The sequence below is a fragment of the Canis lupus genome, chromosome 14 (assembly GCF_003254725.2).
Source record: "Canis lupus dingo isolate Sandy chromosome 14, ASM325472v2, whole genome shotgun sequence".
Taxonomy (NCBI): Eukaryota; Metazoa; Chordata; class Mammalia; order Carnivora; family Canidae; genus Canis; species Canis lupus.
In genome coordinates, this window is record NC_064256.1 from 60,147,414 (window position 1) to 60,162,316 (window position 14,903).

The 14,903-nt window shown below is 41.6% G+C and overlaps 1 protein-coding gene and 1 long non-coding RNA gene across 16 annotated transcripts in view; one reads left to right on the plus strand and one right to left on the minus strand.

Moving 5' to 3' along the window:
• Window positions 1–14,903, minus strand: part of CADPS2 (calcium dependent secretion activator 2) — a 454,345-nt gene that overhangs the window by 120,593 nt on the left and 318,849 nt on the right. For all 15 annotated transcript variants that reach the window (XR_007402156.1, XM_025477139.3, XM_025477137.3 and 12 more), the window contains 3 exons: window positions 13,878–14,078; window positions 5,232–5,368; window positions 3,613–3,800 (listed from right to left, as the gene is read on the minus strand). Coding sequence is in view for 14 of the 15 variants with exons in the window: in XM_025477139.3 (XP_025332924.1) it covers window positions 3,613–3,800; window positions 5,232–5,368; window positions 13,878–14,078 (526 nt within the window). In the remaining variant the exon portion in view is untranslated. The remainder of the gene's footprint in view (window positions 1–3,612; window positions 3,801–5,231; window positions 5,369–13,877; window positions 14,079–14,903) is intronic.
• LOC125752503 (uncharacterized) lies at window positions 376–3,464 on the plus strand. Its single transcript, XR_007402157.1, has 2 exons — window positions 376–2,940; window positions 3,203–3,464. It is a non-coding gene; the product is annotated as an uncharacterized LOC125752503 (long non-coding RNA).

A 14,903-nucleotide genomic window follows, 5' to 3' on the forward strand; every position in this document is an offset into this window, starting at 1 on the left:
GTTAGGCGCTGGCCCCCCTGGCTCCCTGCGCGGATCTCAGTCAGACTTCAGGGGCCACCCTTGGCCGCCTCTGATTCTTTGGCTGCGACGCGCGGCGTTTCTGAATGACATCTGAGAGCCTGAGGACACGGAACGCCACACCCTTCAGTGTATCTTTGATAACGTCTACCTTCAGCGGAGGTTCAGATTTCCCTAGAACCTTCATTTCTCCCTTTTTCTTTCCCCTTAAGCTCCATGTGACCCAAATGTTGAATCTCGGACTGACTCCAGCTGGTTTTACGCCACCCAGAGGCACCGGGAAATGGACACATTTCAGCCTGGAAAACTGATTTCACGTGCACTGTTGAGCATAAGACGCGCACAAACATACAAACACATCTTAAATTACACTTTACAGTGTACATTATAAAGAAAACAATGGTTTTACAGAATAAAAGTAACTATGGCAACCTGCAGATTCAAATCAGGCTGCCTCCAAGGCAGCGGTTTCCAGGTGCCTCAGTAACTTTCCATTAAAATGTGTCTCAAATACACGTTTTGGGAAAGCGTTACCTGGATCTCCTACTTCACGTTCTCTATTTAATTATCCCTTTTGGTGTTGAGGACGAAACCCACCTGATCATACAAAATTCTTTGAGGATGTCTGTTTCGCTGCGATCTTTTTATCGTCTCGTGCGTCAGAGTCCTAACCCTGGGAGACGGTCTTTTGACATCAACTGGTCGGGAGGGAGTCAGACAGAAAGGACCAGGAGCCAAGAAACTGGGTTCGTGCAACAGCGGCTCAGGTGGGCTGTCCGTGAGCCCTCACGACGGTGCCGCCTCCTGACTGTCCACCCCACCCCCAACAGCGACGTTTGCGGACTGCAGATGGTTTAGTTTGGGGTCCTGAGAAGCAGGACTACGATCTGCAGCTTCTCCTCATTCCCAAGGAAGGCTGAGCTCCGTAACGAGGTACAAGCCTGAAGAGAAGCTGAGACTAGGCCTGGCTTTACGTCACTGTGGGAGGACAGGCAGCAACGATGATGATGTCAGTCCAACAAATACTCACTGTGTGCCCACAACATGCAAGGAATGGGGTACATCCTCCTCCTCCTGCAGCGCGTAACGGGTGAGGAGAACTGGCTATTGCCTTCAAAATACCTCAGGAGACGGGCAGAGCCGCGTGTTGGACTCAGCACTGGGTTTGCATGATCAAGTTCTTAAGGAAACTCCAGGTAGCAGGTGTGTAGGGTCCGCATTAGCAGAGGGCTCCTTCGAGGAGTTTTATGACCTCCGACTACCACAAACTTGGAAACAGACATTACGGGGAGAATTACGAGTTGCCTGGGGTAAAGGTTACGCAGGGACGGATACTCGGAGACAAGTCTGGGTAGGGGGGAAAGAACAACACTGGGAAAGCTCTAATCTGTAGTTCTGGAGGCGACTGCTGGACCGTCGCAGGGAGAGAGCGCGGCGGGGGAGAAATGGATCAAGATAAACAAGCAGGAAGAAGGCGGCTGGAGTTCAGAGGGTGCCCGGGCAATGACCGAGGCCACCCCGAGAGGTGCTGCAAAGGCGGAAGGCGGCAGCAGCAGTGCACGGGGCCAAGGAGGTGGAGGGAAGACGCATGAAAACGACCAGGCCATGAAGGAAGTGATGTTAACACTAGTGCAGTCATTCGTTCATTCTTGGAATGTTTGCTGAACACTTACTTTGTGCCACGGGTGTTACTTTTTCCCAGGCACCCTAACAGCCAAAAAAGGGACAGGAGCTGCTTTAGTGAGATGATGGACTTAAATTTTTTTGAAAACATTTGTTTATTTTGGAGGAGGTTGGAGGGGCGGAGGGAGAGGAGAGAATCCCAAGTAGAACCCGTGCGAGCCCGACGCAGGGCTTGATCCCACGACCCTGAGATCATGACCTGGGCCGAAGTGGAGAGCTGGATGCTGAACCCACTGAGCGGCCCGGGTGCCCCAAGATGTGGACTTAATTTTATACCCAGAGAGTTCAAAGTGCCGGGACATTCAGGCTGTCAACTGTCGACAGGGTCAGTCTAGGAGAGTGACTGGTTTGGAGTCATCTGTATAAAGGCAGGTCACTGGGGCTGCGGAAAGGGGCAAGACCACCGAAGTACGACTTTCCTGTAAAGTAGAAACGTTCTCAGGGCAGAGCAAGTTCAGGAACAGATGTGAGAAAAGAACGCTACTGCCCTCGGGCGTCTGGAGGAACAAAAATCGTCAGCAAAGAGATGGTCGAGAATAACCGAGACGGAGCGGAGGTGAGATGGTGCTGCCTCGGGAGGCACGCGGCGGCTCGACAGGCACGAGGTCCGGAGCGCCAGCTCTCCGATGGGAGTGAGGAGGGAAGCTGCCAATGGGCCACAGAGGAGGCTGTCGCTGCGTCTACATCAGGAAGCCGGGGATGGACGGAGACGGGTGTTTGGTGGGGAAGACAGAGAGCAACGCCAGGTGGCTTCAGGGCGTGAGTGTATACGTGAGGGATCGTTGTTCATGAGACCCAGAGAGAGGCGGAGACCCAGGCCGAGGGAGCAGCAGGCTCCCCACGGGGACCCAACGTGGGACTCGATCCCGGGACCCGGGGTCACGGCCTGGGCCCAAGGCGGCCGCTGCGCTGCGGAGCCCCCGGATAACAGTATTTTAGACCATGCCGGTTGCCCCGCAGCTCCTGAGGGTCCACGTGCCGGGCACTGTCCCGAGTCCCTGGTGCACGTTCATGCACTGGGTCTGACACACGCTACGCTGCATGGGTCTCGCAGGCGGGGGGCTCCGACACGACCGCATCAGGAGGCTAGCCTCGCCTGCACCACCGAGGCGTGTTTCCCGGAACCCAGGCAGCCGGACCTCACAGCCCTCAAGCACCCTGTGGCGCCGTGAGGCTGGCAAAAGCTCACGCAGGCTCGTCGGAAGAAAGGAAATACGAAAGGAGCGGGAGGGCATAATGGTAGGAACAGCCCAAAGGGGGTGGGAGAAAGGGCGCCTGCCTAGTGGGAGGAGCCCCAGTACAGGGTCCCTGGGAAGAGAGGGGCTGAGACGTGGAGAGATTTTGAACTTCGAGGAACACGGGTGCGGGAACCCGCCTCGGGGGGATATTTTTACCCCGTGGGCTCCGAACCAAAAGGGGGCCCTTCTTCCTAGAGTACAGGTGAGGGAGAGGGCTGAGAGGCGACTCCACAGAAACCTCCTCATGTCTGTTGCTTTATCAGCGGAAGCTTCCGCCGCGGTGGAAAAGCAAGAACCCCCAGGTGGACCCGGGCCTATCGACGAGCCTCACCCAGACGTGCGTGTGCACAACAACGGGCTACAGAGGACACTTCAGCTGTGCAGACCCTAGAACTGGGTGGTACCTAAGAACCAGAAGGCAACTTCTATCTCATAGACATTCTCTTCCTTTCTCTTTCAAGTGGCTTTAACGGCAAAAAGAAACATAAAGTGCAGCCCACCTAAATCAACAAGCATATTGATGTACATTTTCCTTTGTGGGTTTTTTTTCCCGCCTCTTGCGAGAAGTGTTTGCTATTTAAAATCTGTTACTAGGTGATTGTGGCCAAGCACATTTTTCTCTCTTCCCCAGTCAACCCTACACATTTCACTGTGTGTTTGCAAGTAAAAATACCTGTTGCCGTGCACGTGAGAGGCGCAGAATGCAAAGCTGTAATGGAGCAGGGTCGGGTCAATGACAGCACCATTTTCTGAATGTTCCATCAGCTCCGTAAGGTAGCAAAGATGTCTGTGACAGCCTCTCACGCCGTAACGGGCGCAGTACTCATCCAACACAAAGACTTGGCCAGGGCTAAACCAACCCTGCAAAAGAGAAAAAACATATATATTTTTCCTTTCTGTACTAGGATTGATTTGCTTTTCTGTAGGCACTCTTTTTTTTTTTTAAGATTTTATTTATTCACGAGAGACACAGAGAAACAGAGAGACACAGAGAGAGGCAGAGACACAGGCAGAGGGAGAAGCAGGCTCCCTGCGGGGAACCTGATGCGGGACTCGATCCCGGGCCCTGAGCCACCTGAGCGTCCTCTTTGCTATTAGAAGCAGCTGCATCCAAGTGTCTTTTGACAATTCTTTGTTATTATTAGTGGCACGTTTACGTTATTTCCATAAAGCTAACGTCCATTTCGGACCTGACCTGGGGCCCTGGTGACCTAGTGCCATGCTCCCTTCACTGCCACGGCGCGGGCAACCCGCTTTCCTCCACGGTCATTCAAAATTAGCCAAATTTACTCACAGTACCTAAACTGTCCGTCACAGACAGTCACGTTCTGAAAAACTTCAATCCCCGTGTGCATCACTTAAGAAGACAATGGTTAAAGGGGGCACCATCAGTGAAATCGCCTCGTTGCCAGAAGCGTTTTATAAAGTGAACTAAGAAAATACCGGCTGCGCCTAGAGGTGGCCAATGCCCACAGCGCGAGGAGGGTAGCGCCCCTTCAAAATGCGAACTGTAGGGATCCCTGGGTGGCGCAGCGGGTTGGCGCCTGCCTTTGGCCCAGGGCGTGATCCTGGAGACCCGGGATCGAATCCCACATCGGGCTCCCGGTGCATGGAGCCTGCTTCTCCCTCTGCCTCTCTCTCTCTCTCTCTGTGACTATCATAAATAAATAAAAATTTAAAAAAAAATGCGAACTGTACTTTACATCCCAACTTCAGGCTGGTTTCGACACACAGAGAGCTGCAGTTCAGCTACGTGATACCCCCCCCCCTTTTTTTTAAGGAATTCAAATGATCTCTGGAAGGATCAATGAAACTGAAGATTTCCTGTGTCATATGGTTTCTCTACTGTTTCCTTCCCCCAGCGCTAGGTTGTGCTCCAGGAACAAAAGAGAGAAACGGAAGATATCAACGTTTGCTGAGAATGTAAACCTTAAAACGTCCGCACAGGTGTTAGTGAATCTCATCTCAGAGGTGTGGTTTTGTTTTGTTTTGACCTTCATTAAAGCCTTTATTTTCATTCAGCCTTCTCCGGAGGGACTGACGGACCACGATTCCGTGTCTGCTGGAGTCTACTCTCCTGTCTATTGAGTGGCACAGCAGTGGTCTTCAAGTGTATAATTTTCAAATTGGGAAGCAATCGATCGGAATCCTTCATCCCTAACTCCCCACTACAGTTATTAAAGGAGTCAGGAATAAAATGCCGCTTCATAACAAGTGTTTCTCACTTTAAGAAAAATCTTTCATTCTAACCTATAGCACACCGGAGAGAGAGAGAGAGAGACTTGTACTCACCAAGCAAGAGTAGGAATCATTGAGCCTGTGATCTAAAGTCTGCCTCTGGAGTATTCTAAAAAGGAAGGCGTGGTCAAGCTTGCAAGGATTGGCAGAAATAAACTCATCCATACCATGTTTCTGAAAACGGTCTGCATCTGTAAATTCAGAAAAGCGCGTTAAAATACACTTATTTCTCTGGCTTAACGATGGGCAAATACAGTTTTTGGGACACAAAATGCATGCTTCCTGATAAACAGATGACTTTGCATTACAAAAAATACACTGCCAAGAATTCAGCATATTAATATAAATTGCTATTTTTTTGGACCCCAATGAAAAATGACCTGGAAAAATCTGCAAATCATTTGAAAGGTAGAAATCCCATTTTCCCCTCTAAGCAAATTCTAATATCCATCAGTGAAATAATCTTATTTTCTAATTTTAAGAAAAGCAGATGCATTTTAAGTATGTATTTATAGAAGGAACTGACTGGAAAAGAACTCAGATCTACTCATAAAAAACAGCAAGGATAGCTAGAAGCTTGCTTTCCAAATGGCAAACTGGGGCAGAAATGAACACACAGGCTTCTGTTGGACCACTTCCAGTCTTTTTTTTTTTTTTTTAGTCTTTAATGGGACCAACCTTAATGTAGAAATGGCAATGAATGCTCTCAAGCTTCAAGCTTAAGAGACATAAAAAAGGGAGCATCATGTTTGTGCAAATATGCAGACAAAGCGTAACGTCCCAAATGGCACTTCAATCAAAGGTCCAAATTTATTGTTCTTTACAGATTGCATCTTTCAACGCCTGTCGACCCTGCGGGTTTATCAAAAGGCAAGCTTTTACGATTGCTTTCATTAATGGTATGTTTTGTCAAAGTCTTCAATGTGAGTTAGTTACTCAGCATAGAGAGAAAAAGCCGTATACCACCCAAAAGGAGTGCTGGGGTGTTACGACATTAGCTCTGCTAGAAGCGCAGCGCGCATCGGGCAAGCAATCAGTTATCAGGATGAAAGCGGACTCTCCTGACAATGGTAGAGCTCAGGCCCCATTGTTCTTTAAAATTCACAGATAGGTCTCGCTCTGGTCATTACAAGAAGTGGCGCCCTAAATGTAAGCTAAATGTAGTTTTTAAAACCTATATGGGTACAATCCTAAAATTGCAAAGGAAAGGAGACAAAAGTTTATTGATTAAACGCAATTATAGAGTCAGGCTCATAATAAAACTCAATATTGATCTGTGGACATGATGCTAACATAATCAGTCACATTTAGATATTTAGCCCAGATCATATTGATCCTATGTCAAGTTCAACTTTCAGCCATATTTGCGGATGGAAGAACTATGTAATTCAAGCTGAAGGGTCTTCAGAATCACATTTAAGAAAAAAAGATCTCACACCAGTGACAGATATCAAAAGGTGAATGTAGCAAGTAAGCACGGAGTGGGCATCCACTGAGGATGTAAGGTCTGGGGTTAGGATCTACGGAGAAATTGGCGTACGTATGTATATTCCTTTACATTTACTAATTATTTGACTGAATGATTAAGTGCATTACATGAGGTGAATTAGTATTAACTGGATGAACACTAAGTGTTATTAAACTGCTTTTCCTGAACTGAGAAATGAGACAATTCAACTTGTCTGGTATTTTTATTCTTATGTCTGATAGTCTTTCAAAGGAAAGTCTTTTACATTTATGTTACATTTATGATAGTGTGAAATAATATCACATGAGTACACAGGATACTGAAAAACTCAAGGCACATATGATATAAAGCTGTTATTCTGTATCCTAAATAATCTCAGAATCTTCATTTGAGTAAAAAAGCTTTTAGTAACACCTTTAGGAAATCACTAGTTTTATAAAACACTGCTAAATTTTACTCATTATTTCTTTCACCAGGGAAGGTCGTAACAAGCCAAAAATAACACCCATTAATGGCTTATCTGTTGAGAGTAGGATATATAAGAAATTTCACAGAAAATCCAGAATTCTTTTATTCTATAAAATACATACATTATATACATAAATATTACAGTGTATTCCACATAGTTCTTTTTTTTTTTTACTTCTACTTTTTATAAAGGTTTACAGAAGTAAAATTTTTATTTTAAAGCAATGGATACATAGTCTTTAAGTAAAATCTACATGTTCCTGAAAAAATGAATCTATGGTTCATTTCTATAATTAAATCATATATTAAAAAATGAATTTACTTTATGAAGTGTTTTCTTCATGAAATATAACTCTAAACTACATGTTTGCTATGTGTCAAGCCCTTCAGTATCACACACACACAAATGAAAAAATTACTTTGCCAATGATTTCCTTTAGCGTAAAAATATTCATAATAGCAATTTAAGTTACAAAAACAGACTCCATATTGATAGTGATAAAATAAGTAGGCAAACAAAATTCTACTAAAAAAAACCCTACAATCTCTCTGGGGCTATAATTTCATGAAAGTGAAATACATTTTTAGGGATTATCCCATCTTCAAAACACAGGCTGTAAGGACTAAGCATCTCTCTTTTTATGTCTGTCTGATAAGCAGAATTTAAAATATTTTAGGCAGATATACTTTACCATGCACCATTGATTCATTAGTTTCTATGAATTTATGAAGACATACATTTTGAAAAAGCAATGGATTTGATCTCCTTGTGTGAGAAAGCTTTCACCTTAAGATCTTCTCATGAACTAATGTAAAATAGGAAAATATCTATTGTTAAAATATTACCTAGTTTCTTATTTCTGTAAAATACTATTTTCATATAGTTTTCTCTTGGCATAATATATCTACATCTACCCTTAGAAAATAAAGTGATACCATCTGGATCAAATGAATTGTCCTTTCAATTACACAGCCAAATGCAAGGCTTGGAGAGTTGCTTTAAAACTGAGTTATACTCGATTATCTTCAATTAATGTTTATTAAAACACAAAATTACGGTGACTAGTTTTAAAAGAAAAATTATTCATGGCACTAATCAAATGTTCAGTGATCATGACAAGTCTTAGTTCAGTTTGTTTTCCAAAATGATTTAAGAAAATTATCAGAAGAAACCAACAAGATATGAGCTTGAACAATGAACTGCAAAACTGTCATAAATTGTGATGATTAACCTATGGACTAACTACAGATGTGGGACATGGTAATTGAGGATACTGGTGGAGAGTTTCTATGGTAACAGTTGGATATATGCTCCGGCGTCTTTAGGTGGTACTGTCACCAGGTGTGGTAAAAGTGGATGGAATAAGACCCAAATTGAGAAAGATTATTATTTGCTATAGATTTATGGAATTATGGAGGCTTATTCAAATGGAACCTGAAAATTTAAATTTTTCATTAGGGTAATAGCTGTTGGAAGTCAAGAGGAAAGAATAAGTAGGCTGACGGTACCAATTTAAACAGTTGCCTCGGGCTTGAGAACAGCTAGCCTACAAAACAACGTGAGGACTCTTAGCAAGCCAGTAGGACCCCCGTGGCGTGTGGGAGGGGGGCTTTTGGTGGGAGCACAGTCAGCCCCTGGGTGCTCAAGAATCCAAGCCCCAAGGACAGGCATCTAAGTCACAGTGCCGAATGTGAGATGGGCAAAAATTTAACTGAAATGTTTGTTCTTCCTTTGCAACTAATTCTAAGGATGCTGCCTTTTTTTTTTTTCCTGCTCCTTGTATTGAGAAAAATTAGGAATAAAATACAGAAGAGGAAAAGGGAGTGGGGAAGAGGCAAATGGGACACAGCGGGAGAGGAGGTGGCCATTCACTTAGCATTCTGAGGCCACCCAGATGTCCGGGCCGGGGACTCAAGTACCAAAAAGGACTGTGAAGAAGGTGCTGCTGCCTAAGAGCTCACCTGCTCCTCTGCAAAATCCTGAACTAAGCAACATATGAACCTTCGGAAATACAATAACTTGGTTTAAAATTATCCTGTGGTTAAGAGTTTGCCCGTAGCTGCATTTACCCATACCCACATCTGATTTTATTTTCCTTTTAGCTCAAACTCTCATTAAGCTTGAAAATTCACAAGAAGTTAAACATGGTGCAGAGAGGACCTCTTGTCTTTTGATAGCACCCATGCAGCCAGTAACAGGAAGTTTCAAAATTTTAGATTATCTTGGTTGGCATTTTTTGTTTTATGTACATGGTTTTATGCTGAACACCAAAGAGAAATGTCAATACTTGCATTAATTAGGAGTTTGTTCACACCTCTATTATTGACCCAAATAATTTCTTAGCTTGTTTTTGTTAAATTGACTAAAAACGGATGTATGAATTTACACATCTTGCTTTATGGTGGCAAATAACAAGTAAGTATTTTCACATGATGACAATTTTAATCAACACATACATAGAATCATAAGCAAAGTAAACCAACATTCAACATGTATTTGAAATAATATATTTGATGTATAGTAAAATATACCTGTGAAGTGTGAAGTGTAATTACTAGATCAATCAAGAAAATAAGCTAAAGAATTTAAATGTAAGTTTATATACTGATTGAAGAATTTTTTTTTTTTTTAATTTGACTTTAAAAGAAGGTAACTTCTCTGGTTCATTTTTGACTTTTTTTTACTTTTAGAAGTCAAATAGTACTCTGTTGTATTATGTTACATACATATTGTATTACATTATATACATAAGAGAGAAAAATGAAAAACAGGTGCTTTGCATAGTAAAGGATAGTTTAACCGAAGAATGTCTGGCAAAAGGCAATGCACCGTTTGGCAGAAAATTTGTATAGCGAGCAGACCCCTACCCTACCCTACCCATTCAGTTTACCATTTGCTTAGAATTTCTAAATATCCTGAAAGTGTAAGAAAGAGGGAAGTTGAGTAGATTCATGTATCAGAAAAATCTATAAATACATATTATTTATATCCTAAAACAGATAATAAGGTTGTCTTCAGATAAGGTAGACTTTATAAATTGTTTTGTTCTATCTCTAAACAATTAATGTGTTTAGTTTTTAAGAGTTTTATAACATAGATAATTCATAAAACAGAAGGAAGTGGATTAGTAACTAGTCCCTTTACTTAAACTCACCTACTGTGAATAGTTTAGGTATAATTTTAGCGATATTTATAAAATTTTAACATAGTTAAAATATCACATAATAATTTAGCATTTTTCCACTTAACATTACTATTTTTTTTTCTTTTTTTGCATATCAACTTCATAGCCATTACATTTATGCCCACATGAATGGTAGATATTAGGTTGTTTCTACTTTTCTGTTGTGGCAAAAATAGACTTTTGTTTCATAAACGGTAAAGTTAACCTAAATATTCTGGGATTGCTTAGAAAGGAGGAGACTGGCATTGTAAACAAGATCGTGAAATTTCTTCAAAAATCATATAATGTTTTAGTACAATGAAGCAAAAAAAAAAAAAAAAATCATGAAAATACTTACCCTTACCAGCTATAGGTCAGCAAGGAATGAAAAAAAGAAAAAGCATATTAAATGGATTAGGAGCATATTGATTTCTGTAGCTATCAACAGAAATATCATATTATTTCCTTACTTTCTACTAATGACTCTAAAAGTTGTTCTTCCTAGAGATGATCAAAAGAGAAGAAAAAGAAATGCTGTGGAGGTCCCAGAAGGCAGGACAATACGCCAGGGGCTAACTGCTCTCTGGAGAAGTCCAATGGCTTCTCTGAGAGAGGTCAGGAGCAGTATTCTCATTCAATGAGGCAGAAACACATTTTTCTTCCTTCTTCCTCACCTTCCTTTTTAAAGAAACATAAAATAGCAGTCTGCTGTGATAGAAAACTTTACTACAAGCCTGGAATACAAGAAAGCTGTCGTTAACCTAACAAGTTTGGATTTTTTACGAGTGAATCAAAGGGCAGGAAAACCCCATTCCACTTAGCCTAATGGACACCGCTCTGACAACAGGCTGACATCTGATAGCAGAAAGGTTTTGTGAGAGAGATTACATGGCTCTTTGAATCAGCTCATTAGTAGATCTTATATTTGTTAATTCTGAATCGTGTAGTTACGGCCTTAATGTCCTAGGCCAGTGGTTCCTGACCACTTGCCAGCACACAAGACGGATGGTATCCAAGACCTCAGTGCACCCCTTGGGTATTTCCTGCCCTTAGGATATTAAAAAATACTGACACACAAATCAATGAGGAAATCTTATCCTAAAAATAATTTTCAAGGTACTATAACTCAGTGGTTATCAAATGAGGGTGTTTCTAGCTCATCTTTTACTCTGGCCCCCAGAACATTTGGCACTATCTGGAGATATTTTTGGTTATCAGACTGGAAGGAGGGGGTGGTCTGCTACTGGCATCTAGCAGTGGAAGCCAGGGATGAAGCTAAGCATCCTATTAAACCACAGGACAGCCCTCCTGCCAACCCTTGAAACAAAGCATTATCTGGCCCAAAATGTTACTAGCGCCCAGGTTGAAAAATCTCGCTCTAACTTAAAAAAACAATCATTCTGTTTCTTGTCAGGATGCAGTCCCTGAGAAGAGATTTACCTCCTATGTGACACACAAAAAAATTCTGGAAAAAAAAAAAACAAACAACAAAAAAACATTAAAAAAATAGTTCTCAAAACATGGAGTATCAGGCAACCCAGGAGAGTGATTCCTGAGAGATGGGAAACAAAGGAGGTGAGTTGAGGCTCAAGTTAATGCAGGAGAAACTTTCAAGGCTGTGGCACAGGCCTGAGAAGCCCCAGAGCACCCGTGTGCTCGCCCCGTGGGGAAGATGGACGGACAGTTCAGGGAGGTTGGAATGGCTGGAGCCAGCCTGCAAGAAGGCGGTTTGCTCCCGCTGCCTCTTTCTATATTCGGGGGGACACTGACCACCCCCACGTGTGAGGACACTGCCTGCGGCCAGGGAAGAACTCAGCGTAAAGGACGAGAGGGAGCAGTGCCCACACTCACACAGAGCCTGCAATACTGCTTGTTCTCAACAGCCAGTAGGAAACCTCAAAGCTCATGGGTCGTCAGGCTCTAAGAAGAATCCTGGTCCAGAAACGAGGAAAATTAACCCAAGACTAGACACCGTTTAGTCCCATCTAACAAAACTTAAGAGTAATATTTGAAAAGATTGAACTGTTTCCAAGTAACTTAACTGTGTCTGAGAATAGAGCTCAAGAACAATTTCATGAAGAAAACTACATCAAGGCACATTATAGGCTAGTTGCTCAACACCAGTGTTAAAGAGAAAATCTTTAATGCAGAAGGAAAAAAGACACATTATATACCGAGGAACAGACAAAAAATGAGCATATTTCTCAATATTAAAAGAAAAAGGTGTTAGAGCATGAGGCAAAATCCTTAAAGCACCAGAAGAAATTTTTTTTTTTCAAAATGAAGGTAAATTATTTTTCCATGTATAAGAAAGCCAAAAGAATTAATCACCACCAGACTTGCACATAAGTCAAAAGAAATCCTTCAAGAAGTGAAATATTTTTACAAGACAATGAAGAATTGAAGAATGCTAGAACTGATAACTACGTGGGTAAGTTTATAACAAATATTTTCTCATATTATTTTAATTTCTCTAGAAGATCATTGAATGTGAAAGCAATGATGATAAGAGCAAGACACTGTGGGGTTTATAACCATGGATAGAAGTAAAATGTAGGACAAGAGTAGTCCAGAGCCCCAGAAGGGAGAGATGGAAGTAAACTATTTTAAGATTCATATACGATGCATGTGGGGCTCTGCTATCACATGAAGATGGACTGTGGTAAGTGGAAAGATGGACATTTTAAACCCTGAAACACAAAGGCCCTGGACTTGAGCTCATGTTCCATCTTCAATTATTTGGCTTAATATGTGCTATTAAGATGCCTAGATAGAATAGTGAAAAGAGACTAGTTATTTGATGTATGAACAGAAGAACAAAATAATGCATGTCAAGACATTATCCCCCTGGAGAAGAGGCTTAAGAGTAGAACCTTTTCACTGAGAAGCCAAAAATTGAATTTAAAGTCACAGAAGAACTGACTTATGACACAAGAGACCAGAGAAGCTTTGCAAAGGAGTGCAACAAGTTATAGCTGGTTTAATGATTATTAAAGCTGGGTTTGAAAATGTTTCTATAATTATTCCATCATTTGTTATTAATCACTTGTAGATTCAAATGAAAAATAACTTTTTAATGATTTAAATCAGCATACAAAGGATGACATGAATACTAAGGTATCTAGATAAAGTTGGCTTGATGACTTACTCTTTCTTACCAATCTACAACAGGAAACAGCCCTATTATCCTTTAGAACGCTTAAGAACCACCTTAGGAAGTGATGGTCCACCATTCTGGTGTCCCAGAGTCCTATCAAAGACTATATGACTTCACAATACTTTCCCTATTTTTATAGCACACGTAAGTTAAAATAATAAGAAAAATTTTATTGAAGTTTTGGAGAATTTTCTTATGAGTTCTTGAGATTCACAGATACACCCCAGTGCTTGGCAAATTCATGACTAAAACCCCAGGCAACATCTACTCCAGGTCCGTGTGAAAAATTAGAGAGCTGATTCTATGGCTACTAATACAAATGATTTTTATTCAATTAGGAATTCATTAATAATATAAACTATGATACTGAATAAATGTGTCTCAATTTTATATCTTATTAAGGTTATTAATTGATAATCAAATTATTTTTCAACACAACTTACAAAGCTGAGCATCTGCATGGAGAGTTCCTCCTTTAGGATTCAGTTTCTGGGTTTGAATCGCAGGAATGGGTTTGTATGACTGGCCTGTGGCCCTATACATGGCCTGAACCCATAATATCCTATCCTGTTCATCATCACTGGCAAATATCACAGTGTCTCCCTCTTTAACTGCATTAAAGAACATCTGACCACCCTGGAGGCCTGTGGAGGAAGAAAGAAAAGTCATTAAAAACTTGCGTCATTGGCAGATTTCAAGCTCATTCACTGACCAGTCACATGGAAGACAATCAGTCTGACATTAGTAGCTCAATGCTATTAATAAGAGAAACTTTAAATTTTCCTATCACTTTAAAAATTAAAAATAGCTTAAGGAAACGAACAGTTCATGACACAGGGGTAACATCCTGCAAGCCATACAAACCTAGTCCATAGAAATACACAGCGCGGTGTGCAAGCTCACGCCAGAGAAGACAGTCTGATCTTTTGGTGCATTTCTTATTAACCGGCAGGAGAAACATATGGGATTTTAGCAGAAAAGAAAGACAGGTAGGGCAAAAACGATACTTGTGTTTGTATGGCATTTTAACCTCTGCAAAATTTTTTCACAAAGAAGGTATTTTGTATTTTTCTGTGACCAGTTACTGTGATCTCTGTATTTATTAAATCTCTGTATTTCTTAATATTGCTTCATTAATTTTCCTAATCTCCACATATTCATTACTTCATTCCCTTGCCAATGTTAGATAGCCACTGTCTAGCATATACCTGGGATTAATATGGAGGTATGGAGAGAATTATAAGAATGTGAGATTGGGGAAAAAATGGGTCAAATATGTAAAATTTCATTTGCCTCTTCTTTCCCTTTTTCTATCTCTTGTACCTTTTTGCTTTCCTGTCAAGAAGTTATAGAAGCATTGCTGATATTTCTCACATGATTTTTCCATTACAGTAACTTTTACATATCGCATCCTTGTCCAAAAGATACCAGAAATGAGGAGTGATGGCTAAAGCCAAGTAGCCCTCAGA